General features: G+C 40.9%; 1 protein-coding gene across 3 annotated transcripts in view; it reads right to left on the bottom strand.

The window, feature by feature from the left end:
• The window catches only part of LOC100118259 (cardioacceleratory peptide receptor), an 82,903-nt gene extending 59,445 nt beyond the window's left edge, over positions 1 to 23,458 (bottom strand). The window contains exons 1-3 of one of the 3 annotated variants that reach the window (XM_031921056.2): positions 23,036 to 23,457; positions 10,057 to 10,242; positions 8,769 to 8,975 (exon numbers count right to left, since the gene is read on the bottom strand). In XM_031921056.2, coding sequence (XP_031776916.1) covers positions 8,769 to 8,957 — 189 coding nt within the window. In that variant the 5' untranslated portion in view covers positions 8,958 to 8,975; positions 10,057 to 10,242; positions 23,036 to 23,457. Of the gene's footprint in view, positions 1 to 8,768; positions 8,982 to 10,056; positions 10,243 to 23,035 lie in introns of all 3 variants that reach the window. The other 2 variants (XM_016988835.3, XM_031921057.2) reach the window with 2 other exon arrangements.
• Between the last annotated feature and the right edge of the window lie 2,361 nt (positions 23,459 to 25,819).

Raw genomic sequence — 25,819 nt, forward strand, 5'->3', positions numbered from 1 at the left:
GTTAAAAGTCGTACCTCCGTCTCTCCGTTATTCTTCACGTAATATTTTTTCCATTACACAGGTGAGAGAACATAATACGTGTGGTTGAAGTTCAGCAGATACGCTTTCATGTAGATACACGTTGCATACACATGCTAGTCCATACTCGTGTGCTCGAGAAAGTCTTGGCGAAGGCGCAACGAGTTTTCCCGGTAGTATGCGCCGGAATCGATCGGTTTATGCGTCTGCTGCGATATTGACAGTAGAGGGAAAGACGTTACTTCGTATGGAAATTGTACGTAGAAAAGGCGTTACAGGTTGGATTTTCATTGTTATTCCAGACGCGATATTTGTTAGAATCAAGATCCGAAGCATTATTGCGATTCACGGAATGGGCGATAGCGCTCGTCTGTCTTTTTAGATCTGGGTATAGCGAGGTGTAAACCTTTATTTTAGAAAGTGAGAGATTCTTATTTCGACGTTTATACGATTCTCTTATTTTTATACGGCGTGTAAAAGAAGAAGAGCAAACGGTACTCTAATGGTGAACAATATTTCTGTGGTATTTAATTGAAAAATTTAGATTTTAAAATGGTTTAAATTGCTGCTCAATGACAGAAAGTAAAATCTCAAATGAAATTCACTTGTAGATCACGATGTAATTTAATTAAAATCTCTATCCGAAGAAGCTTACCACCAAGACCCCAACACATAATATTTGAAAAAATGCATTAGTCAGTAATCTAAAATATATCTATTAAATCGGTTATAATCATTATTATATTGAATTTTCCAAATTTATTAGGATCAAAATCCTTATCCGTTATAACTGCATATATGACTTTCCTGCTCCTTCGTCACGCTCTCGCGCGTCTTAGATTCCTTTATCCACTACACGCTACTTCTGTTAACAGTCGGCGTGTATACGCCTTTTTCTTCGTCGTTTCGCGGAAAACTAGCCAACGATATTTGCGAGATGATGCTAGAACGCCGCCGATATCCGGCGATTTGCCGATTTGCGAGAAGATGATAGAACGCCGCCGATATCCCTCGGAGGACGATAAATCCGGACTCGTGACTCGGTCTAAGAACGATGCTGAGAAAACTCTCACGAAGTAGCCAAGCTGCATGATCTGTTATTGCGGACTTTGTGCGCGGTACGCGTACATTGAATGGCGAATGATCGACTTAACGCAATAAGGAGTCGAGGAAAATCGTATACGTCAGGCGCGCATTCCGTTAGGAATTAAAAAGGGAATATTGCGCTCGACGAACTATATAGTATTATTTTGCATCTCTTCGATTTTAGCACCGACATAATTTTGGACGTCTATTAGGGCCGATCAATCAGCAATTTACACCGAGACCCAGTTAAGTCGGGTTCAAATTCTATTCGCTATCTATATATACAACGCTTTCCATACGAAAGTAGATATCATGGAGTTACCGCCCTGGTAGAAAATTAACGGTTCGAATTTGCTAAGACCTTTAGACTTAGCTAACTGTTTTAACGGTTGCCAAGCTAAAATTTAACTAAATGAATCAATTTAATTTTATTAATATTTCAATTTTTACATTTAATATAGTCCTATTCTACTATCTGAACAAGGTTTGTATGATACCCATGCACTGCACTTCATTTCACTTGACTGTACCAAGTCATGAACTGTTATTTCATAATGTCATGCTGTCTGATCAAATAAAATAAATAGAAATTGTTTGTATTAGCAAACTAAATAGTTCAAAATGCCTTGTTCAACAAGACTAAACTAAAAAAGAACCCATTCAAACATTCATTGTGGTTTTAAGTACATAAGATAAGAATTTCACATTTTTCTTGGCATCTGTGATTTTTGACCAAAATTTCAAATCAGTCAATTAAAGTAATAACACAATGACATTATGAAATAACAGTTCATGACTTGGTACGGTCAAGTGAAATGAAGTGCAGTGCATGCGTATCATACAAACCTTGTTTAGATAGTAGAATAGGACTATATTAAATGTAAAAAATTGAAATATTAATAAAATTAAATCGATTCATTTAGCTGGTGATTATCCTAACCTCTTAACCTATCTAGATACAACTTAAATATATTATCTACAAATTGTTACATGTCCTTTGCATTTCCTAACCTTTTTACAATTATAATCAATCATATAGGTAAATTTATATTCGTTAATAAAAGTGTTAACCTGACAATTGTATACGTATGGCTAGTCAACTGAATTTAAGCAAATTAACTGCAAGGAGCTGTGCATAAGCTTCTATTACAGTAAGCGGTTATTTAGCTGTTTTCTAAGCGGTTCATTGACGTTATTGGTTAAATAAGCCATTGCTAAGCCATTGAACCATTGACATTTCTACCAGGGCGCGGACTTTGAAAAAAGCTCGAGAGTGTATAAGCGTTTGAAAGCTTTTTTCCATCGGATTCTCCGTACCGTCTTGAGAAACCCGAAGTCGAATGATGTATGTATAGCTAAGGGATAACCTCAATTTCCGAAAGCTAAAGCAGAGAAACTACGAAGCGCGAGGACAGTCGCGGTGCGGATAGCCGTGACGAGACGGCAAGGGAATGGAACATTATTTATTGAGATCGGGAAAGAGAGAGAGAGAGAGAGAGGTTTTGCAGGATAAGAATCGTATAGTCTCGGGTACTTTGAGGGTCTTAACGGAATCCTCTTTATTTTAATGAGGTGCAAAGTTCGCCGTCGAACCAGCGCGTAAATGAAGGATGCCTTATAGTTTGCTCGTGTATTTATAAGTTTTGTTTACCACGGCTACTGCGGCTAGTGTATATAGTTGCCGTTAGTCTTTCTTGCTTACACAGAAGCACAATTATTAATGTTTGATGCGAGTAATATAATGTATAGGATATTGCTGAAGCTGTGGTGAAAGTTTTGCTTTGCTATAGGATTTTTCAACTCTAGCGTAATTGGAAGACCCGTGTCGTGCAATCCGAAATGTACAGTTGACAGTTTTGTGCATGAAATGTATTATTTGGGATAATGTTACGGCAGGAATGTCCGCAAGCTTGTGGTAATATTGGGACGGCATGCACGACAAATAATTTCAATTATTAACAGTTCAGTATAATGATGGACAGATATTATTGAAAAATTCAATCGATATTTATTTTTCAGGTATAAAGTATAAGTTTTATGATAATATTAATAGAGACGATAAAATAACTTAAACGAACCTCATCGAAATTAGCCTTTCGCAATTAAAAGTTACAATCATAATTTTGCGGGAATAATATTTGCGCAAATATCAGAGAACTATATCTATCGTTTACACGATGTTTGTTGTAATAACGAACATAGCGTCATACCTTGCCATTCAAGCAAACAAAATTCAGTGCAACTATGTTCTAGAGTTTATTCACTGATTATAGTTACAATAAAGTACCCATCACATTTAGTATATTGTAAAAGGTATTCGTAAATTTTCGCAGCTCCACAATAAACTCAATTTAATGTTAGAAGCATAACTTCTCAACTTTCGCAGCGCTAAAAAAGCGGTGCGGGTATAAAAGCGAGCCAATCTCGCATAAAGAAGTAGTTCGTGTCAATAACAGCCAGGCGCATCGTACCACGCAGTCAATGTTCGTCCGGCAAAACAAAGTTCCGTAAAGATGTATAAGCCAGAAGACGGCCGTTTATTTCTCGAAATAGAACAACGACTTGATGTTTCCATTATACTTCAGGGCAACGTTAAGCGTATAAGCATAATTACTTGGAAGAACTTGTTTAAACTCGGTCGGAGTTTTTTTAAACTTCCCAGTAATCCATGTATGGCAAGTATATTTTTAACGATTATACATTCAAATTTTGCTCAGAATTACCAGAATTTGCCGAAGAACATTATACTTCGAATACTCCAACCATATGCTCGACTAGCACCATCCAATTTTCACAGTAGTAGGTATAGCTGACGGACAGCTGCTTTTTCACGCGGACGCGCGCCCTTTCATCCGAGTCCCATCAGGCTTTCTTTAACCTATGTATAAAAACGGCACCGCGTCGTCCTTGAAACTTCTTTTACCGTCTTTTTTAATGGCGCTCGCCGGCCTCTTTCTTTTTATTGGGGGATTTTCGTTCTCGGCTTTCCCATTGCGCGCGGCATCAGTCGATATCAGGAAACGTCATCTTCGTTCCTATCTGCCTTGCCCGAATTCCGCGAATATTTCCTTTTTCTTCTACTCTCCTATATCTATAGTATATCATACATTCTCTTTTTGCCGCGCGACCCCACGCACACACCTCATTTCGAGCCTTTTCAATCGTAATGTAGCGAGCATTTTCTTTGTTTGCGCCGTAGCGAGTATTTCCCGCCATACGTATGGCCGCGAGGTTTCGTCGATTGACTTTTATTTCGAAATAGACTTCCGATCACTCCGCGTTATCGCTGTCGAATTACTTCACTGAAAAAGTTTCTTTATACCTATAGTAAAAAAGAAAGCTCCGCGAATATACGCGGCAGCGCAAGATCCTTGAATACAGCGTAATTGAATCACGAGTCTGGAAAGCACTCCTATAGCAAATTACCTCATCCCGAGCGATTACCCGTCAGACCGCACATCAGAGCTGTGCGTGCCTGTACGTATACTTACACGGGTCGAAAAAGCCTGTGGAAATCCTACCCGCAGTAGCTGTGCATCGCACTGAGCAATGATCAGCGCTCATCGAGCGCACAAAACTATCGCAAAGCGTCGAACACAGGATGATCTCGTGATTCAATTATACGCCTCCGTAATTACGCGCCGGGCCGTTATTGTCGAAGTTTATGCCCACCTCGACGACGTCAAAAGCAACCAAGCGACATATTGTTTAGAGCCATCACTATAGCTCAGAGCGCGAACTAACACACCATGGAGCTCAGCTCCAGCAGCATCAACAGTCAGCTTCTTTAACGAGCCAAGTTACACGCTCAAGGTAAACGGTTCCGCTCTTTGATGCAGCCGCCCCCCGTCGTTGTCGCCTCCTGTGCAGTCTTATACACGTGTGTATACACGTGCGTTGCGTCGTTTGATTGCTCTACTGCAGCGGGCCATGTGAACGTGGTGCGTGCGCGTGTGTGTATATTCGTAACCTGCATACGCCCGCATTAATTAGAGATTCGCGCTTTGAAGCCGGTTGATTTATGCGATCTGCTTCGTAAATTTTGGCGGAATTTTTATAATTAATGAGTGTGCGTCTGTTTTGAAAGCCTCTGTATTAAGGATATACGGAATCGCGCGTTCGGAAGATTGTTAGGAGAAAGAAGCGTCATCTCGTCGAATTTGGATACTCTGAAGAGCTGGTCAGAGCAGTTTTTGCGTTTAATTTTAATACCGCAAAGTTTTTTGACGAACTCATTTGCAAACGCTATTACGAGATTCCCCGAGTTACCGGTATAGTCGATGTTTTCTCTGTATACTGAACAACTTCGCGCGATTTTGACGTGTATACGAGTAAATTGCCTGCTTCGCTGGGGGGGGGGGGGGAATGGTAGCTGCAACATTATTGCAGTATTTACCTGGAATACAGCATGGTAAATTGAATTTTAAAAGAGGATAACGGTGGGTGCCGTTTTACGTTGAGAAATGGAGCGCGAACTCTTGTGTACGCGAGTTATGGAAGTTATGCCGGTATAGTGTAAGCAAGCAAGAATATAACGTGAAAACTAAATATTTTATCATATTATTATACGCGTTATATTATAGTACGGATATAATGCGTTGCCCCATCAAACCTTACTTTTACCTTCTCGCCCTAAGGCCACTAATTGCTATTAGCGCATATTATCATCCCTCGAAATACCCTACGCAAAGATCCAATCAGTTAATTATAGTTAAAGCCGAGATGTACAGGCTAGCCCAGCCCAACAGACAGCCGCCAACCAAACTCTCGCCTCGCCTCTCATATACCCAGAGAAGCTCGTTGTGCCCGAACAATAGCCTCTGGAAGGTAAAGCCATAAGATTTTTATTCCTATATTCGTGTACACCTTAATACCCACCGCAGATTCTAATTAAGTGGTATGAGACGATTAACCAAGTCACGAGACAATAGTCAGCCTCGTTACTCACGACGAGATGCTCCTTTACACATACAGCATTTCGTCAATGTATTCAGCGATGCTTGGCACTGTAATGAGCGCCGAAACAAACGCTATACGCGTAGACGACGCTGCGAATCAAACGCCTCCGAGGTATGTTGCTTGTGCGAGGGCGGCTTCGCTTTTGCGCTTCGTTGCGGTGTGTACGTCAATTAGGATAATAGTGTCGAAACCACATAGTATAAAGGCAATTCGATTATAACGAGAGGTTGATAGCGTAGAAAAAATAGTTTAAGGGTCTATTGTCTATTTGAAATTGCCATTTTTGGAGTACCGAAATAGAATCGATTTGTCCAAGATCTGATAAACTCAAGTGTGAATCGAATCTTTCATTCCGGTATTTTATTGTAGAAAAAGCCCTATGTCATGCAAAATTAGGCCTTTTTTGAGTCGTTCCTCAGTAGGTATTCGCATAGGAGCCGAGAACCACAGACGTTATTAATAAGCTCCTATCGCTATACTCTCATCAGGTACCATTAAAGCAGGTAAACTCGGGTAACTCATGCACTTCGCCTTAGATTATCAGTTCTAATTACATCAGCGTAGGCGACGCTCTTACGAGCAAAATTTCGAAGAAGAAGGAACTAGACGCTCCGCAAACCTACTCGTATACACGCACACGTGTTCTGCATACATTCCGGAATCCAGCACGATGAAGACAACTGTACATGTTTGACACGCTTTGGAAATTTAATAAACAGCTCGTCGGAATATTTCCGAGTCGCGCATCAATGTCCGCCACCTCGTTTATCTCTTTATCCTAAGTGGCTTCTCTCGTATAAGTTTATCTTTATATCTCGTTCTCTCTCTCTCTCTCTCTCTCTCTCTCTCTCTCTCTCTCTCTCTCTCTCTCTCGCTTACAGATGACGCGCAGTTTGCTCAGGCCGATTATTCCGTGCATTGTTTATACGATCCTCCGCGAGCTTTATTGCGCTCCATATTTGCCGACGCGACTGTGTATACGTCACTTCCGTATAGTCGTATAGATAAGGTCTGTTTGTTTTTAAAAAAATTCGCACGCGCGTCAAAAGTCGCACAAACAATGCCGGGGCTGTATATTGTTTTTCTATAGGTGGAAAAAAAATCCGAATTTCGAGGATTGGAATCATCGAAGCATAAGGATAAACGTTTGCAAGCTCGGGTTGTTTGTTTGTTTGAGGATGCAAAAAGCGAACTGTTGCGTGCAACGCGAAATATTCTTTTTTGTAGGATAATCAGAACACGTAATGATGCAGACTCGGCGAGATTGCGAATCAGGCCGTAAATAATTTTACGAGTACGAGAGGCAAGTTGATGTACATATATTTTTCTAGGGCAAAACTTTTGGCAATATTTAAACTCTGATAACACACGCGATAGTGCTTCTCGGGTCATTGGTATATAGCAAAGCGACTCGTCGAATCTTTTTACTGCCTCGGCTCGCCGTGATTTTTTTTATCTGCCCGTAAAACGGCGTTCCGGATGTGTTTTATCTGAGGAACGGAAAATTAGAGCTTAAAAGCTTTGGCTTTATACGTTCTATCTCGAGTCGTTAGTCCCTCGATCGGGAAAGTGCGTATAACTCGCCTAAACGAAGGCACGTACACGCGAACTATGATATATACCTGTATGACTTTTGACGGGAGATTAAATCACGATGGACGTACCGTTAATTAATTCATTAGGAACATATCAACAGGTGCATTGTCTGAATTCTGAAATTATACGCAAACTCGAATAATTAACGCGGACGAACATACGCAGCGGCTCTTCAATTTATTATATCTCTGGCCATATCAAAGGGCAATTATATCCACGTTAACGCGAGAAAGAAGGCACACGCGAAGCTCTATTGTGCTTTGATATCCGCTAACAAGCTTTATCTCGTGCAAAATAATAGCACACGTTGAATCTCGCGCTCGTTGCAAATACTGCAGGCCTATACTGATGCGATTGCGCGAATTAACACGATTCGGTACAATAGAATTAAATCTATTCCGGAATCGTTCTTCTGCGCAATAGTCATAGCTGCGTGTACATGCGGACATGCAGTACTTTACAGGCTTAGAATTGGCATATGAACAGTAGGGCGATCGATTAATCATTTCCTCTACTTATTTTGTTTTTTTTTTTTATGTTTTTAACCCCATTTATCGACCCATATTCATCCAAGCCTTGTCGGCTAACTCATTTATAAAAATTGCCTTTCTCCCTCGCGCGCACTTGAAACTATTTCTCATCCTCTCTCTTGCGCGCGCTCTTTTTTTCCTCTCCTTTGTAGAGTGAGACTTTCGGCGCGTCGGCCCCTTAGCTCTCTTTCTCTATTTCTGAGTTCGCGTTCGCATACTCCCATACGGCTTTTTATATTTTCGGCTCGTCGGTTTGTCATGTAAATCTGTGCCGGCTCTTTCTCTCTCTCTCTCTCTCCGTTCTCATTATGTTTACAAAGTAATAATTCTCGGCTTAATGGTGCGGGCTGTGAAAAATTGATTTTTTGCGGCCGCTAAATCTCTCGGGCGTACAGGCTTCTCATCGTTATTTATTTTATTTACATAATTGGCCGCCGTTATTCTGTACGGCTGTTTTTAAAAATAGCCGCTTCGAGGTGTTTTCGCGCGGTATGTTATCGTGTGGGTATATTAAAAATGTTATCTATTATTAAAAACGCGCGTGTTATATCACGTCGTGCGAATGAACAATTGACTGACCTGATAAAAGTAGAAAGGGTCGATCTCGTCGGTGATGTTGCGCTCGATTATCCGGCTGATGTTGTTCAGCGTCGACACCTCGGTGCTGAGGTAGCCCACGATGCTCGCGTCGAGTATACCACCGAGAGCCGTCTCGATTGGCCACGTCGATGCACTGACCCATGTCTCCGAGGGGAGTTGGAAATCCATCCTGATGACGAGCACCTTCTATTCCTTGGCATCGCAAGATATCTTGTTATTGTTGTGGCGTCTGTATTTTTTTACGATATGCCGCTTACGCGATCATTCACGTCACAAAATTTAATTTTAGTCTTTTTTTATGCACGTGTAGCTCTGATTTTGAATCTATTTCTATTTTTATTAGAAGTGTATTTTTGGGTGCAATCGACTCTATTAAAAAGTTAAGGATAAGTGTATTGGCGACTTCAATCGTATTGCATGCGGATTCGTACGTAGGATGCGTTATTATAATGATAAGGTTTATTTATATGGCGTCATAATATAAGACAACTGGCTCATTAAAGTGCTTTTAATAACCTGAGCTTTCTTGTAATGAATACCTTTTTAAATACGCTGAGCTTTTCAGAATAAGAGCTTTTTCACATAATTTACTCTACAAAGTGACACTGCAGAAAAATAACGCACTTTTAAAGAATATTTATTGAAGATTGTCATTTATGTGTATTTAATTATATATTGATTAATTATGTTATTTATAATGTGAAAAAGTTTGAATTAAAAGTATTTGTTACAATATCTTGATTTCGCGTTTTTAATTAATTTTTATCGTGGAAAAGATTTTGATTTAAAAAAAATATAAGTCCCCTTTTTGTCAATCGAATTAACAGTAGAAAAAATCGTAATTAACTAGCTCATCGTTTGCTAAGTCAAAGTTAATTAAACCTGCTTCGCTGCTATCAAACAGTGTTTTATGTGTGTCATGAACAATAAGCTAAATTTCCTTGAAGCACTTGAAAGTCTTGATAATGATTTAATTATTTTTGATCATAGTGAAGCAAGCTAACTTTGACGCTCGTTATTATAATTTTTGCACACGCGAAAGACGTATGGTTCACTTGTCTGTCGAAACTCTCACAATAGCTCGATCGTTTGGCGCATGCAGCAATGCGTTGTATACACTTCGACGCGTCGACACAGGTTCTCCGACAAAAGAAAGCCCAGAAATCACGCACCGAAACGAATTCCCCCGAGGATTTCTCACAATAAAAGACCAGTTTGCGCGTCGATCGCACCGAATTCGGTACCTTCCGATGCACTACTCACTTACCTTGGGGCCAAAAAGCCGACTCAGCAAAGCCGCGACGACTCAGCGGCACATCCCCGTAAACGCTGATGATGGCAGACCTGTCCGCTGCAGCTTCTCGCCCTCTTTTTGCGCGAATGATGTTCGGGACTACTCGGCGAGCTGATTCCGATGCTGCTGCTGCTTACGTCGCCTGTAGCCATGTCTTAGCTGCAATTATAAAGCGATGTGTGCCTGAGAGGTACGTTTTCTTTCTCTGTTATTTTTGCCTCTTTCATAGTCGTTTTATTATCAACATGCATCATCAGGAGGATAAATAATTTAGTTCGAGCGACCGTACTGTTGTTTGCGTTAAGATAATGCAATTCGTTGTGTGGGTGAGCATCAGCATACTTTTTGTCGAGCACGATCGTTTGGCGAATAATTTAATTCGGATGAATATTGCTTCAACCGCGTGATCGGGTTTGTATTTTCAATTGTAGAAATTAAGTTTTGAAAGAAAATACTTCATGTGCGGCGGTTCGTCTTTCGTCATAAATTGAAAGTCAACGTTGGGCGCACATGCATTTGTATGATAAATGTGAAAGAGATCGCGAGGTTGAGGTAATAATTGTATGGAAAAAGTCGATTCTTTAAAAGACCAATTATATTCAAGAGAATTCTCTCGACTCGATGTTCTAGCTATAATAGATTTCACGCGTTTCATGCACTAAATTTATTAAAAATCTGTAAGAGATTGGAAAAAGTCATATTTTTACTAGGCTCTAAAAAGGATAAGGTGGCAGACCTCTATATATGTATACGCCCGGAGCAACGATAGTGATGAGGAAAATCCGACAGAATATACGCCACTTCTCCAGCCAGAAACTTTGCTTGCTAAATTCAAGCGGCTGGGGAAAAGCGACAAAGGCCAGTCCAAAATAATTTTGCAAATTCCTAAAGTTTCCTACATCAGCGTACCGGACATTTCTCTCAGTGAATTAAACAAACTACAGAATTGTTTAATTCGAATCAACGTGTCAACATAAAGTTTATCACTAGAATTTTGAGAAATAAAAAATTCTTCATCCTTTGTAGTAACAAGTGAAAGTTATTCTTGCGCCCTCTATCAGCTTCAAAGCTAATGGGATTTAAAGCAGCTGATCGTCGAACGCCAACACAACCATACCGTAGTTTTGCATAGCGTGACTTTTTTTTTTACGTGGCATTTGGAACTCGAAAGTTCATTGCCTCATCTACGCAAGCCTTCCACGCTGCCCTATCTTGTGTCAACCCCACCCAAGATGCACCTCTCCGATCGACACCCACCCGTCCTATTTCTACTAGATCCGCTTTTACGTTGTCCTCCCATCTACGTCTAGGTCTACCTAGAGGTCGCGTTACCATCGGCCTGCCCTTCATGACACGCGCTGCCGTACGGTCGTCTTCCATTCTCGCTACGTGCCCTGCCCATCCCAATCTGCGCGATTTTATTATTCTGTTAATATTTGGTGACGCGTACAGATTGTGTAACTCATCATTGTGTAGTCTCCTCCATTCCCCGGTTTCCTCATCTTTCTTCGGCCCGTATATTTTTCGCAAGTCTTTATTTTCAAATACCCTAAAACGGTTGTCCGCCTGCTTAGTGAGAGCCCACGTTTCGCACCCGTACAGAACCACCGGCAGTATTATTGTCCTGTATATTCTTATTTTAACGTTTTTAGACAACAGCCTCGACTTAAGTAAATTATTCACGGCGTAGAAGCAAACATTACACGAATGGAGTCTCTTATTTATTTCGACATTAATCTCGTTTCTATCATTTATGGTCGTACCCAGAAACCTGAATTCGCTAACCTTTTCAAAAGTAAAATTCCCAACTCTGAGATCTTCCTCCCCTCTGCAGATGCCTAGCTTATCCACAATCATGTACTTTGTTTTTGATTCACTCACTTCTAACCCTGTATACTCCACCGCTTTTATGAGGATTTCCGCGTTTCTTGCTACCGTTTCCCTACAATCCCCCAGTATATCCAAATCATCTGCGTAGCCTAGTATCTGCGTTGTTCCATTAAGCGTTGCGCCCAGCTGGCTAACCTGCATTTTTCTAACGGCATACTCTAACGTTAAGTTGAACAGCACCGTAGAGAGCCAATCCCCTTGTTTTAAACCATCGCGTATCATAAAGGGTTTTGATACATTACCGCCTACTCGGACCTTTCCCGTGCTTCCGTTCAGACATATTTGACATAGCGTGACTTTTAATGAACGGAAATGAGGGATATTAATTCCGGCTCAGGTTAGCGAAGTTCAATCAAGGGAGAAAATAATTGAAGAAAACTACGTCGATTCTACGAACTAACCTAAGGAAGCAAACGATAAGTATAGAAGCGATTACACTCGGCTCAGTCGCTCGATTTCAGCGTCGCCGCCAACAGCAGACATTCACACGGATTTCTTTAATGAAACAGTTTCATATCACTCGTTAGTAAATCCTAGCGGTACATAGTTTTCTTTGTTTTACCACTACTGATTTCAGGCAATTATATACATGCTCTGGACTCGCAGAAAGCGACGAGAGAAATAGGATAACGCTTATGCGCCACCTATCTCTAGGCTGATTCAGAGAGTTTGAGCGCTAGGGGAAAAACCAGTCCAAAACTACTTCTTTGACTATTTGACTATACATCATGTACGGCGTATGTCAAAACGGAAAAGAGCCCTGCGAATTTTATTTCCTTTGAATGGACGCCCAAGAATATTACAAAATTATTATTAATAAAAATTAATAAAAAAGAAACGCGACAATTCAAAAACTTTCTTCATAAAAGGGTAAGTCTTGTGGTGTACAGTAACCCTACTGCGCAGTGTTTATGATATTCCAGTATGATGTACGTGTTTGCCGCATCGATTCTTTATTTTCCTTCATTTTCAGCGTACGAGAGTCAAAACAAAACCGCAAAATTAAATTAAATCATACCGGAACATTTAATTTGAATTTCTACTACTCAAGCTGCACTTCCAGTCACTTAGATGTCTTTGAGAAAATGAAAGTAAGTATTCCCGAGAAGTTTGTTCATTCGCACAAATTGCCGCTGATGTATTTGCGTCTGGAGCACTTGAAGAACTTTAATATGAATTTAAGGTGTATATAACAGGCTCGCGCTGAAGACGCTAAAGCTAAAAGTTTTCGAATTGCGAGAACCTCTTGATTGGAACGAATTTCCGAGGGCACTCGACGATAAATTCGAAGATAAAAGATTGTGAATCTTTTCAGGACTATGTATGCATGTATTGAAATCTAATTGTCTCGTCGATCGAACGCAATCTAGATTATGCATTCGGTAAATCTTGAAAACAATCTATAAAAATCAGTCCCACGATAAAGCCTCCGTGCGCGTTTTTCTCAACGCTCGTCCACTCAAAAGTATCAGATAAGCAACAGGCTTGGATCTTAATTAAGGAATCAACGCGGCGACTGAGGGTAAAAAAACACACAAAAAGCGACTCGATGCGAACGGGCGCTGAAGCTCTCTCAAAGAGGCGCGCACGGCGTAACTTCCTCGTAAAAAGCAGAGAGACCGCGATGTCCTCTCGATATTCTTCCGTTTCATTTTCATTTCCGCGAGATCTCGAAGCACCGCCAAAATTATATGGAAAGCTATATATAGCTATACGATTCAGGCTGTTTCCTTTCCCTACATTCTTCCCGTCTTCCTTTTTCTTCCATTGCATTCAATTACGTTTAAGTGCGCGAGCAGAAAGAAGCGGACGATTTAATTTCGGCGTTTTACGAGACTTCTCCCCTCAGACGGAAAAAGAAGGTGATAAGGTATGAGAAAAAAGGATGGAGAGAGATCGCATTTTTCTTCGTTTAATTGTGCGCGAAAGCTGTGTCTCGCCTCAGTTCGTGTTTGGTCGGAGATTTGGAGAATACGTAATAGTGACGATGTGCCGATAGCTTAATTCAGGTGATGTGAGTGATAGGGTCGAGCTTTGTAGAGATGTGTTTGTATTCCATTGACGCAGTTTCAATGAGCCTGATACGTGATCAAAATTGAAAATGTATACAGTTTCAGTAATGATTGAGAGGAGACATTTGAAATTTTATATTTATGTGGATGCTCAACATGTTTTAATGATAAGCTTTTGGAATAAACTATTAATTGTGAAATGAATTGATATATATATATATATATATATATATATATATATATATATATATATATACATTTTTGTTGATCTACGATTTATATATTGCTAATATATACAATGTAGACAAAATAAAGTTTTCTTTTAAATAAGAATATTTAAGCATCTTATCGTTTATACTGCATCTATGGGTAAACTAACTTGGGAGATAGTTTGAATAAATCAGAATCTAATTTAAAGCTTTCAGTAATATTTTTGCTTTGCGCTGCCTTTTGATATATAAGAGTCTGGCTTAAAAGGCCGTTTTTAAGATAGCAAAGGATAGCTCTATACATGCGTGTGGAAATTAAATATTGACCTGATAAAAACAGATAAATTTGTTGAGAAAATACTCGCACATGCAACGATACGCACACACACACAGCTCATAGCCGTACAAGAGCGGAGCAGAGGTCCGAGGGTTGCTACCTGGGTTTTATTGCACCCGACCCACCACCGACGCGATGCCCCCCAGCAGAGACGCAGAGGCACAGGGCCTCACATCTTCAAGAACCGCAGACCAGCCAACACATTAGCGACACAACAAGCTTTCTCTATTTTGTTCACATAAAGTTTATTCAGTGTATTATTATTAATTTTCTAAAAAGTGTCACAATTATATTTTGCTCGTTTGTTACTAGTTTCTGTAATAACTCTGTAGTACAAACTCGGCTGTGTTATTTAAATAAAGTCTCTTAAATAAATACTACGATTTCAACCTACTTCCAACAGGTTATGGGCCCAGATCCTAGTGAATAAAAGTGTAAAGATTAAAGACAATAAAGTTACAAAGTGCGCGATACATAAGGAAATTTCGAGAAAGTTAATTTTTGCTAAAAGTGAATAAAGTGACGTGAGCGTTTTGATACAGTAAGCAATGGCATCAGAGAGCGTACGCACCGCCATTCAAAAGCTCAACACAGAGAATTATTCAGTATGGAGTTACAAAATTAAACTCTTATTGATGAAGGACAAGTTGTGGGAAGTCATCGATAAAGATCCACCTACTACAGCTGATACAGCATGGACTGCGAAGGACGAAGCAGCACAAGCCACCATCGGTCTACTGGTGGAGGATAGTCAACTCAGGCTAATAAAGAACGCGAAATCAGCACGTGAGCAGTGGACAACGCTCCAAGAATGTCACCAGAAGTCAACTCTCTCAGGTAGAATACATTTACAGAGACGTCTCTACCATACGGTGTTACAAGAGAGCGGTGATATGGTCGAACATATAGCGACATTGTCAGAATACGTAGACAAGTTCTACGGCATGGGCCATACAGTCGACGACAGCACATTCATCGGCGTTTTGCTATGCAGTTTACCCTCATCATACGGCACCCTCATCATGGCTTTAGAGGAAAGGCCAGAGAAGGACCTTACGTTGGTCTTCGTCAAAGGCAAGTTAACCGACGAATTTATGCGGCGTAGGGATTCGCGGAAAGCAAAAACCATCGGACGAACCGGCCATGAAGGCAGCGTATAAGGACAAGAACAGTGCCCAATCATCAAGTTTAAAGTGTTTTTTCTGCAAAAGAAAGTTTCATCCAAAGAGTGAGTGTTCGAAGTATAAAGCTTGGCTAAAGAAGCACCAAGAAAAGGTAAACAAGGTTACTGAAGAATCTAAGACGCAAAAGGATGATTACGGCGTCTATCTAGCGAGGTTCGAAGCTTGTCACGGTGCTAAGGTAGATCAAGAGGGCTGGATAGTGGACTCCGGTGCAACAAGCCACATGGTGCAGAATCGGCATTTTTTCGAGCATCTGGATGCAGGCAACAGAGGGTACGTACGCCTAGCGGACGATCAAAACCGCGTTCAGGTAGAAGGCGTGGGTACAGCAGCCATAAAGTGCGCAGATGCGGGCCAAAAAACTTTGATAATAAAAGCGCACGACGCGCTCTATGTACCCGGATTAGGAACAAATCTCCTGTCCGTTAGTAAGCTCACGAAGGATGGCTATAAAGCAATATTCGAGGAAGATATCTGCAAGATCATAAAGAACGGGACAGTGCTAGCTACAGCAAAGAAAGTTTCTAATCTCTACAAGTTGAGACCCGAAACCGTTTTTGCAGGAAAAGTAGTGGCAATAAAGAACCGCTGTACTCCAGACTATCACCACGTGTGGCATAGACGCTTAGGCCATCGTTTTACAGCAGCGATTAAGGAACTAGCCGAAAAGGGACTAGCCACTGGAATCCAGGTATCGGATTGCGGACGTGACATCGTGTGCGAGGACTGCATTAAGGGGAAATTAGCCCGTAAACCGTTTCCTAAAGAATCTAAAATCGAAACGCACGCATCCCTCGATTTAGTACACACAGGTCTGCGGCCCAATGCAGACGACGACGGCGGGGAACAGTCGATATTTTTTGACCATCATCGACGATTATTCCAGGTATACGCATTTGTATATCATGCGACATAAAGACGAGGCCGCTGGATTCATCAAGGAATTTGTGAAAATGGTTAAGACACAGTTCGGTAAAGTACCCAAGATCATTAGGTCAGATAGAGGAAGGGAGTACGAGAACAAGGAACTCCAATCATTTCTGAAAAGCGAAGGTATCCGTATACAGTACACAGCACCTTACTCACCGCTGCAAAACGGTGTTGCTGAACGGAAAAATCGATCGCTGCTCGATATGTCAAGATGCATGCTTTTCGATGCGGATCTACACAAAAAGTACGGGGAGAAGCTGTCCACACTGCAAATTATTTGCAGAATAGGCTACCGTACAGTAGAGCAACGACAAGAACGCCATTTGAACTCTGGCATTCGGAGAAGCACGACTTGACAAATCTACAGATTTTTGGCAGCCCTGCTTATATGCACATCCCTAAGGAACAGCGTAAAAAGCTGGATGTCAAAGCAGTTAAGTTTATTTTCATCGGTTATTCTGATGAGTCTAAAGCCTATCGACTCTTAGATACAGAGACCGACAAAATAAAAATTAGCCGAGATGTAGAATTCATCGACAAGCGAGGCATCAAGAATAAAACTTCGTATCAAGAAGAATGTGAGATTCTCTTACATAACGGCCAGAACATCAATGAAGACCATCTCGACGATAATGCTTCTACAGTGTCATCAAACGAAGATTATGCCAGCTTCAACGAGGACAGCTCAGCAGGGGGTAGCATTCAGGACGAAGATATACCTGAGGCGATCGAGGAGGCGGCCGGCCTACCTAAGGTGGCCGAGCAGACGGTCAGGCGCTCCGAAAGATCCAACAGGGGCATGCCTCCAGACAGGTATATGGCTACACTGCATCTTACGATAGACGAGCCCGAGCCAAGAAACATAAAGGAGGCACTATCAAGGCCAGATAAGGAACACTGGAATAAAGCAATGGACGACGAAGTAGAGTCCCATATTAAAAACGGCACATGGGAGATTGTCCCGAGACCAGATGAGAGCGACATTATTAAGTGCAAATGGGTATATAAAACGAAGCTGAACGCCAAAGGAGAAGTGGATAGGCATAAAGCTAGGCTCGTTGCATGCGGTTACTCGCAAATATACGGAGAGGACTACGTCGAAGTTTTCGCGCCAGTTGTGAAGCAGACAACTTTTCGCACGCTGTTAACAGTAGTGGGAAATAAAGGTTTGCAGATCAAGCACTTCGACGTAAGAACAGCATTCCTCAACGGCGAGCTGAAGGAGACCATTTACATGAAGCAACCTGACGGCTACAGCACTCAAGATGGGCAAGACATGGTTTGCCGCTTGAGGAAGGAAATATACGGGCTTAAACAAGCGGCAAAAGTATGGAACGACTGCTTAAACGACTGTCTAACGTCATTCGGGTTTAAACAGAGCAGAGCCGACTTATGCCTGTATATTAAGGACGACAACGGCGACAATAGTTACCTTATAGTCTACGTCGACGATTTTCTTATCGCAGCCAAAGATATTAAGAAGATCGATAAAGTCGCGGAATTTTTGAGCATAAAGTTCCAGCTCAAAGATCTCGGTAACCTCAGTTTTTATTTGGGAATCGAGATAAGAAGAGACCAGGACGGCATTTTTTTTATGAAGCAAGAGAAGTACATCGAGAAGATTCTATAAAGATTCGGACTGCAAGATGCCAAAATCACCAACATTCCGCTCGATCAAGGCTATATGAAGATAAAGGACGACGAAACGCCAATGCCTGAAAGTAAACGTTACCAGCAGCTCATCGGCGAGTTATTATATCTCGCTGTTAATACGCGGCCCGATATATCTGCTAGCGTAACCATTCTAAGTCAGAAGAATAAGGAGCCTACTACAGTTGATTGGAACGAGGCAAAGAGGGTCGCCCGCTACCTGCATGGCACAAAAGGTGCAGAGGTCCGGCTAGGTAAAAAGGGCGGCGCACCTACGCTAATCGGCTATGCGGGCGCAGACTAGGCAGAATGACGAATCGACAGAAAATCTAATAGCGGCTACATATTTCAATACTTCGGATCGCCAATTAGTTGGGCATGCCGAAAACAGCCGTGCGTGTCATTATCATCAATAGAGGCCTAATATGAGGCCTTGATCTATGAGGACAATCACAGCTGTCTTAAGCTCTTAGATCATAAAAGGTTTAAACATCGCACGAAACACATCGATACGAAATATAATTTCGTTAAAAGTATTAAAGACCAGCAGCTGATGGATTATAAGTATTGCCCCACAGTAGACACGATCGCCAACATGCTAACGAAGCCATTAGGAAAAATTAAATTAAGAAGGTTTGCAGAAATGTCAGGCATGGTCAATTATTAGATCACCGATGTGTGCATCGTTGAGGAAGGGTGTTGAGAAAATACTCGCACATACAACGATACGCACACACACACAGCTCATAACCGTACAAGAGCGGAGCAGAGATCCGAGGGTTGCTACCTGGGTTTTAATGCACCCGACCCACCACCGACGCGACGCCCCCCAGCAGAGACGCAGAGGAACAGGACCTCACTTCTTCAAGAACCGCAGATCAGCCAACACATCAGCGGCACAACAAACTTTCTCTATTTTGTTCACATAAAGTTTATTCAGTGTATTATTATTAATTCTCTAAAAAGTGTCACAATTATATTTTGCTCGTTTGTTACTAGTTTCTGTAATAACTCTGTAGTACGAACTCGGCTGTGTTATTTAAATAAAGTCTCTTAAATAAATACTACGATTCCAACCTACTTCCAACAAAATTATTTATATGCCAAGAAAATCGATGCTTCCGCGGATGCAGCTTAGTAAATCTAGAATCTTGATAAGTGCGCAACTACCATGATTACAGTACTTTATCTTAAAATCCTATACATTATTTCCTATAAAATAGTAAGTTCCATCCAAAGTAGAATAATGTTGTCGAAGGAGACAACAATCAAAATACTAGCAATGAATTTGCATAAAATAATTATCCATCGGATAACGCCAACATAAAAACCTTCCTATTCAGAGTCGTATCTTTTTATCAAACCATACGTGGAAAGATAATACCATATCGATCTTCCACTTCAAAGACGACGAGTTTGCGTATAGTTTCATCGCATAAATTCTATAAAATATGTTTTAGCTATATATACTGCAGAATCTGCTTCTTTGTACGCGAATCTCTGACAAAACGAAATCCCGGAAAAATCTCCCCGAACAAAATTTGAAACATCTCGTAAAGGATCAAAGGCCACGTTTATTCTTCAAACAGACAAACAGTACCGAACGAACGTTCAATCGCGACGTTTCCAGCGCACGTTGATCACCGCCTAAAAAATTCCGCGATGCGCTCGAAAATCCCAACGTCGATTCCCTCTCTCTCTTGCGCACACGAATGCTACAAGTTTATTTTCTCCCGCGAGCCTATAGTCCATCGTGAAGGAAAACAAACAAGCCTATAACACATATACACACTCGCAGAGCCACCGACTGAAATATAAACTCCACATTGACGGTTACTATAAAAAAGAGAGACAACTAGCTTCTACACATCAAGAGGACTCGAAATCGAAAAGACGGAAGAGCTCGACGGTCCAGTGTGCGTATAGTCGCGCGCCGAAAATAAAGCGACGATAAAGTTCAGTCCGAGTGTAGTGCGTGCTTCGGGCACTTAGCGAGGCTTCCCTTTCGCTCTCTCCTTCTCTCGCACATTTTTTTCTCTTTCGCTTCGACACGATCTTCTTACTCTTCTCGTATAATGCGTATACAAAACCGGACCGCCGCCTCTAATTCGCGGCTTGTCTATTTTTCTTTCTCTTGCACCCCATATACAGGTGCAGCAGCGCCTCGGAGTTTTATTTCGCTCTGGGTGTATACCTATATAGAGGAGTAGGGAACTATCTGAAACTGCGCCTGATTTTCTACGTATGTGTGCTTTACGATCGCGTGCGAGCCGCATCGTGTCTATGCGCGTGGATTTGTTTTTGTGATTTATTTTCCGCGCTAGTCGGAGGATTCGGATTCCATGCTTCTCGCGATACTTAGAAGAATTATAGGCGGAGGCGCGAGGCGTTTAGGAAATAGCGCTGCGTTAAATCATCAGCGCGATGTGCTTCGTGGTTATTAGACTTGAAATTATTTACTCGGAGGGGTGGACTGCGTTTTATCAAGTAATATTTACTGCAAACGCGCACTCTATGCATAGATAATTCATAACACATGCGTAGTCGTTCGATAATATAAGAGGCAAACTACTAATTTCTTGTTTGTTCTGCAAACATCAACAGTAGAGATAACAATTATGATATACCCACAGAGAATATCTACCTATAATATATCTAGCTAGAATAAATACTTCGTTCTTGATCTAATTAGTATGCAGTACTATTACAGAAATATCATGATTGCTTTTAAAAGGATTCGCCTTTGTGAGGAGAACATAGACCCGAACTTCATTAGCAGGATTTGGAAACCACGCATGTGTTATCTCTCATTGCGGCGCATAGAATCACATACAATATAATATCATCAGTACCACAGGTAGGCGAGAATGCGTATTCTATTCGGAACGTCCATTTGACATAACCATCATGTCAGCACACATATAACGTCTGCTTTACTCACCAAAAGCCAAATTAATTATCACCTATATAATGTATAAATATAAGTAACATAATAACAATGCACCCTTCTGGAAATATGCTGCTCTCGATGAACAATATCAGTATACGTGACTACACTTGAGCATCTTATACGAGCCATTGGACGCACAACGCGCGCATTAAAAGTCCAACAGGTACGTAGACCGGGGATTATTGGCAAAGTCGTAAGCCTCTCGCGACCAGTAAAGAGACTACCTATACGAGATAGGGGGAACCAGGGCTGTCGTCAAAGAGTTAATCGTTTGTAATTAAATTCTAGATGCTGTCGCAAACCGTTGGGCAAGATCCGCCTATTTTCGGACCTCTATGGGCAAAACCGCAGCAGAATTACTGCTGATGGCGCCGAGAGATTCAGCGCGACGATAATGAAGTAATAAAAGTTGTGCGCGGTCCTTTTGAATTATTCGACCATTCGCGCGTGCTTTTGCTAATAGTCTGACGATTAGGTGTGGGACCGATTTGTATGATTTGGGATTGTTCTATGCTCTCGGATTAGTAAGCGAAGGAATTTGATGTTTGTATATGGAACGATCTAGATGTGCGAGTAATTTTTTAATGGATAATCGTTAAACAAGGAAATTATGATGTAACGAATTTACTCAATGAATAACAATACCCCGAAATAATCCTTTTTTGAGATGAGTATATCTTACAGATTTTTATAATTAAGGCAGAGGGATTTGCGTTTATTAATTTTGCATTCAATTAAATCGTATACAAAGTTTTTGACGAATCGATTGATGAAAAAGTTTTGATCAATCAGAATTTTCTGAAACGTTGTTCTACAACAAAAACTTTACTCGCACGCATTTGATATTTAATATAGCTAATTTAAAAGCAGCATCTACTTTAAAGAGAATCTAATTTTAGAGCGAATAACAATGTTGGTCCTAATGAGGATCACCCAAATTCAATGAGAGTCTGATGCTTATCAGTATTTGGTTTCTATTCGATGGTATTATTAGTTTGAGTTCGGAAATTTCTCTCTCTCTCTCTCTCTCTCTCTCTCTCTCTCTCTCTCTCTCTCTCTCTCTCTCTGATTTTAAATAAAACTAAAAATACTGATTCAATGCATATTATTATTTCTTATTATCAAATTGCTTGAATTTTCGAAATGAAACGAAATATTTCAAAATTTTTATTTAAATATATATTGTGCAAGAATAATATATACACATAAAAAACATTGTTCTACTCTTCAAATTTTAAATTATGATGGTTATCACTCGAAGAGTTTAATATGAATTTAAACGAAAAGAACTCTACAAAGCGACTTTAGCAGCCGGTAAACGTACAATTCAAAGTGCAACATTTTATTCTTGCAGCTTAAAAAGTATACTCCAGTAGAAAATGGGATGTTAATCGTTCCATCCTCGTTACCCATTGAAGTCAAAACAGAGATAACAGTCTCAATAAATTCGCACTTTAAAACATAACGAGAATTCCCTCAAACATGCAAAAAAAATTACTCAATTTATGCTTGCCATCGGTGATCGATCGGGCCATTCGCTTTCCAATTTGCCTCAACCAATCTATTTCTCTCATCCCCAAAAACCCAGCGGCATAGTTGTAAAATTTATCGCCGCGCATAAAATCGCACACCGTAAAGCCTCGCGTTTTTATATCGTCTCCTAATTTCCAATATAACTCCCGCGCATCTACTCCGCCGAAATAAAAAAAATCCCTAATCGCTCACATACAACGACGAAAAGCGCCTCGATATCGAATACCTCTGCAGAGAAGAAAGAATCCATAACTCACCGCGCATCATCTTGGCCATCCACGATCCATAATAAGCGAAAATTCAGCTGTACCGACAATTCCTCAAACACATAGCGCGTCACGCTGCGATGTATATCTTCCGCGCGGGAATTCGAAGTCTCTTCCTCCGTCGGATTTCACACCCACACTCGCGCACTCAGTGATACGTTACATATACAAATATCGGCGCCAGATGTCTTATCGTGAAGCAATAATTATAACACACCCCCGATCGTCAAATTTTACCGCACTGCTAGGACAAAAAAGAAGACATCCGCACATCTGCAGCAACAAGTTTCGCACTAATGCACGGATACTTAAAGGTAAGAGTATAGGAGGGAATACCGAGCGAGAGGAGTATACAGTGGCTTGTACTTGCCAGATACGCGCGCGAAACGCGACTGAAGCATCGTCCGGGACTTGGCTTCTCACTTGGCTCTCGCTCTCGTCTTTTCCGACGCGCGCCGCCGCCGGCAACCCCATGCGCGCGCGCCACCACCTCCACTGCAGCTGGTTCATCTCCTATACACGGGGTTGACGCTATTTTTTACCCCGATTGATTATACGCCCGGCTATACTTAGCCGCTGATTTTCGGATCGATATTATTTCTGAACGAGTGTTATCGGCTCGACTGCTCTTGATGCGCGCTGGGAAACTTCGCTTTTGACGCACATGTATTGTACACAAGGTGTTCCTCTTTAAAGAGCAACTATGAGGAGGATGATGCTATGGTTTATTTTAGTATGGATATGCGGGAGAGCAATCGATTGTCTTTGACAGAGCCTCAGTAGATACGTCTCGGGACTAGCGAGACGAGGATCAGCTGTTCGAGAAGAATGAGGTGAAGAAGGAGAAGAAAAAAGTCGGATTGATATCCAAGAGGGGTAGATTTAGAGGAGTTTTCACTTGGCTTTGGGTACTATAAATTTGAAAACGATAATCCTGGCAACTGCTAAGACTTCAAAGGTGTCGAGATAAGGTAACGCGCTTACTCGTTTACAACGATTTTACGGTGCTGTGTGTCGTATAATACAGTTATTCAAACGTATGGGAGGAAAAAAAACGAATTCGAAAAAAATGCACTGTGAAGTATATAGCCGTTGTAATTATGTAATTTCGTATACGGCGAGGTAATTACAAAGAGAATATATTATTTCTTTAAAAATGTTCGACATTTTGTGAAAGAGCGCGTTGGTGTGCTTCAATTTGAAATGGAAAATTTTTTTCCCGCCAATATACGGAAGTATTATGAAATGCATTGTATGAAGTAGATCATTTATTCGTGATCAACGTTGATGTAGCAAATTTTTCCTGAAAATAAAAGTGTTTTAAAAGGAAAAATTGTTTGTAATGTTTCGTTAGAGTGTTTTAAAGGGTAAAATGTTAATTATGTTGAACGGTATATAAGCTATATCATATCCGTTATAATACCTTATGTAAATTAATTATATAATAACAAAAGTATAATATAAAATAAACCAATGAAAATATTAGCGAATATATTTTATTTCTTTGTACGTTTATTGTAGACCTCATACATTTGTATTTTCTAGTCAATTTTTAAACTTCTTAAACTCCGCCTTTTTCCCAACGACTGTATAAAGCTCAAAACGCGACATTTACAACCAACAGCAGTAAGCGCATCGCTGATCGCACGTCTGCCAGATTTCGAAGTACTAATACAGCTGGCCGATTTGGTGGGTCCTTGCGGCACGCCTTCGAAAGTATATTAGTCGCGTGCGCCCGACGGGCTGATACAATCCGAGAATTATTACCGGGACACGTGCACCGACCACGCAAATATGCGTGCATTATATATACAGGTATATACATATCTTCCTCTCTCTCTCTCTCTCTCTCTCTCTCTCTCTCTCTCTCTCTCTCTGTCTCTCTCTCTCTCTCTCTCTCAACCTGCGTTGCATACGCAATCGGGGTCCTCTCTCTCTCTCTCTCTCTCTCGAAATTCCACCGGAATAATTGTCCCCGGCAAAGTCGTTGACGAGAAACCTGCTGGGGCTTACGTGATGCAGCTGTGCGGAGTGAGATGATCGTGAGCATGTGGGGGTTATTCGATAAGGCGCGAGGAAAATGAGGTATGCGTCGTGCTTGAGTTGCTACTGGTAACGAGAAATTTTCTATCGTCCCTCTCGCGCGCGCGGCTGTTTTATTTTATATCGCGACATAACGAGAAAATTCTCGAGTACCTAGAAGGAGAACAGATTTGACTATATTCTGACATTGTATCATCCTCTGAAAGTATATCTGGATATACAAAGTGGAACATATAAAACTAGATTTTTTTCGAACAAAGTTTTGCTCCGAAGTATATGCATTTTGAAATCCATTTGGAGGATTAAACTCGTATGCTGCGAAATTGGCTTTTATGTGGTTTCTGTTGAAAATAAAATACAGTATAAATACGGGGAGAGCAAAACTTATTTCAATCAAGCATCGTCTACCGCGCATATACGTGTTTATTTTGCAATATTTCAAATTCGTTTTACAAAACTTTTCCAATATTCACGCCCCAATTTAACCATTTTTAAAATTACTTTTCGGATAAATCTTGTAAACGTTTCTATTTTTTAACAATTTAAGCTGCACAAAATTAAATTACTCCATATCAGATCATAATTTCATCCGTCTATGCTCCAAATTTTAATAATGGCAGCATATACACCATTCGCTGAAATAAGCCATGTTATTACCTTTCCGAAACCGTAGAAAGCCAACTACCAATCAAAATATAATGAGGTAAATTTGCTTGCACAACTTGGCCCAGC

The sequence above is a fragment of the Nasonia vitripennis genome, chromosome 1 (assembly GCF_009193385.2).
Source record: "Nasonia vitripennis strain AsymCx chromosome 1, Nvit_psr_1.1, whole genome shotgun sequence".
Lineage (NCBI taxonomy): Eukaryota > Metazoa > Arthropoda > Insecta > Hymenoptera > Pteromalidae > Nasonia > Nasonia vitripennis.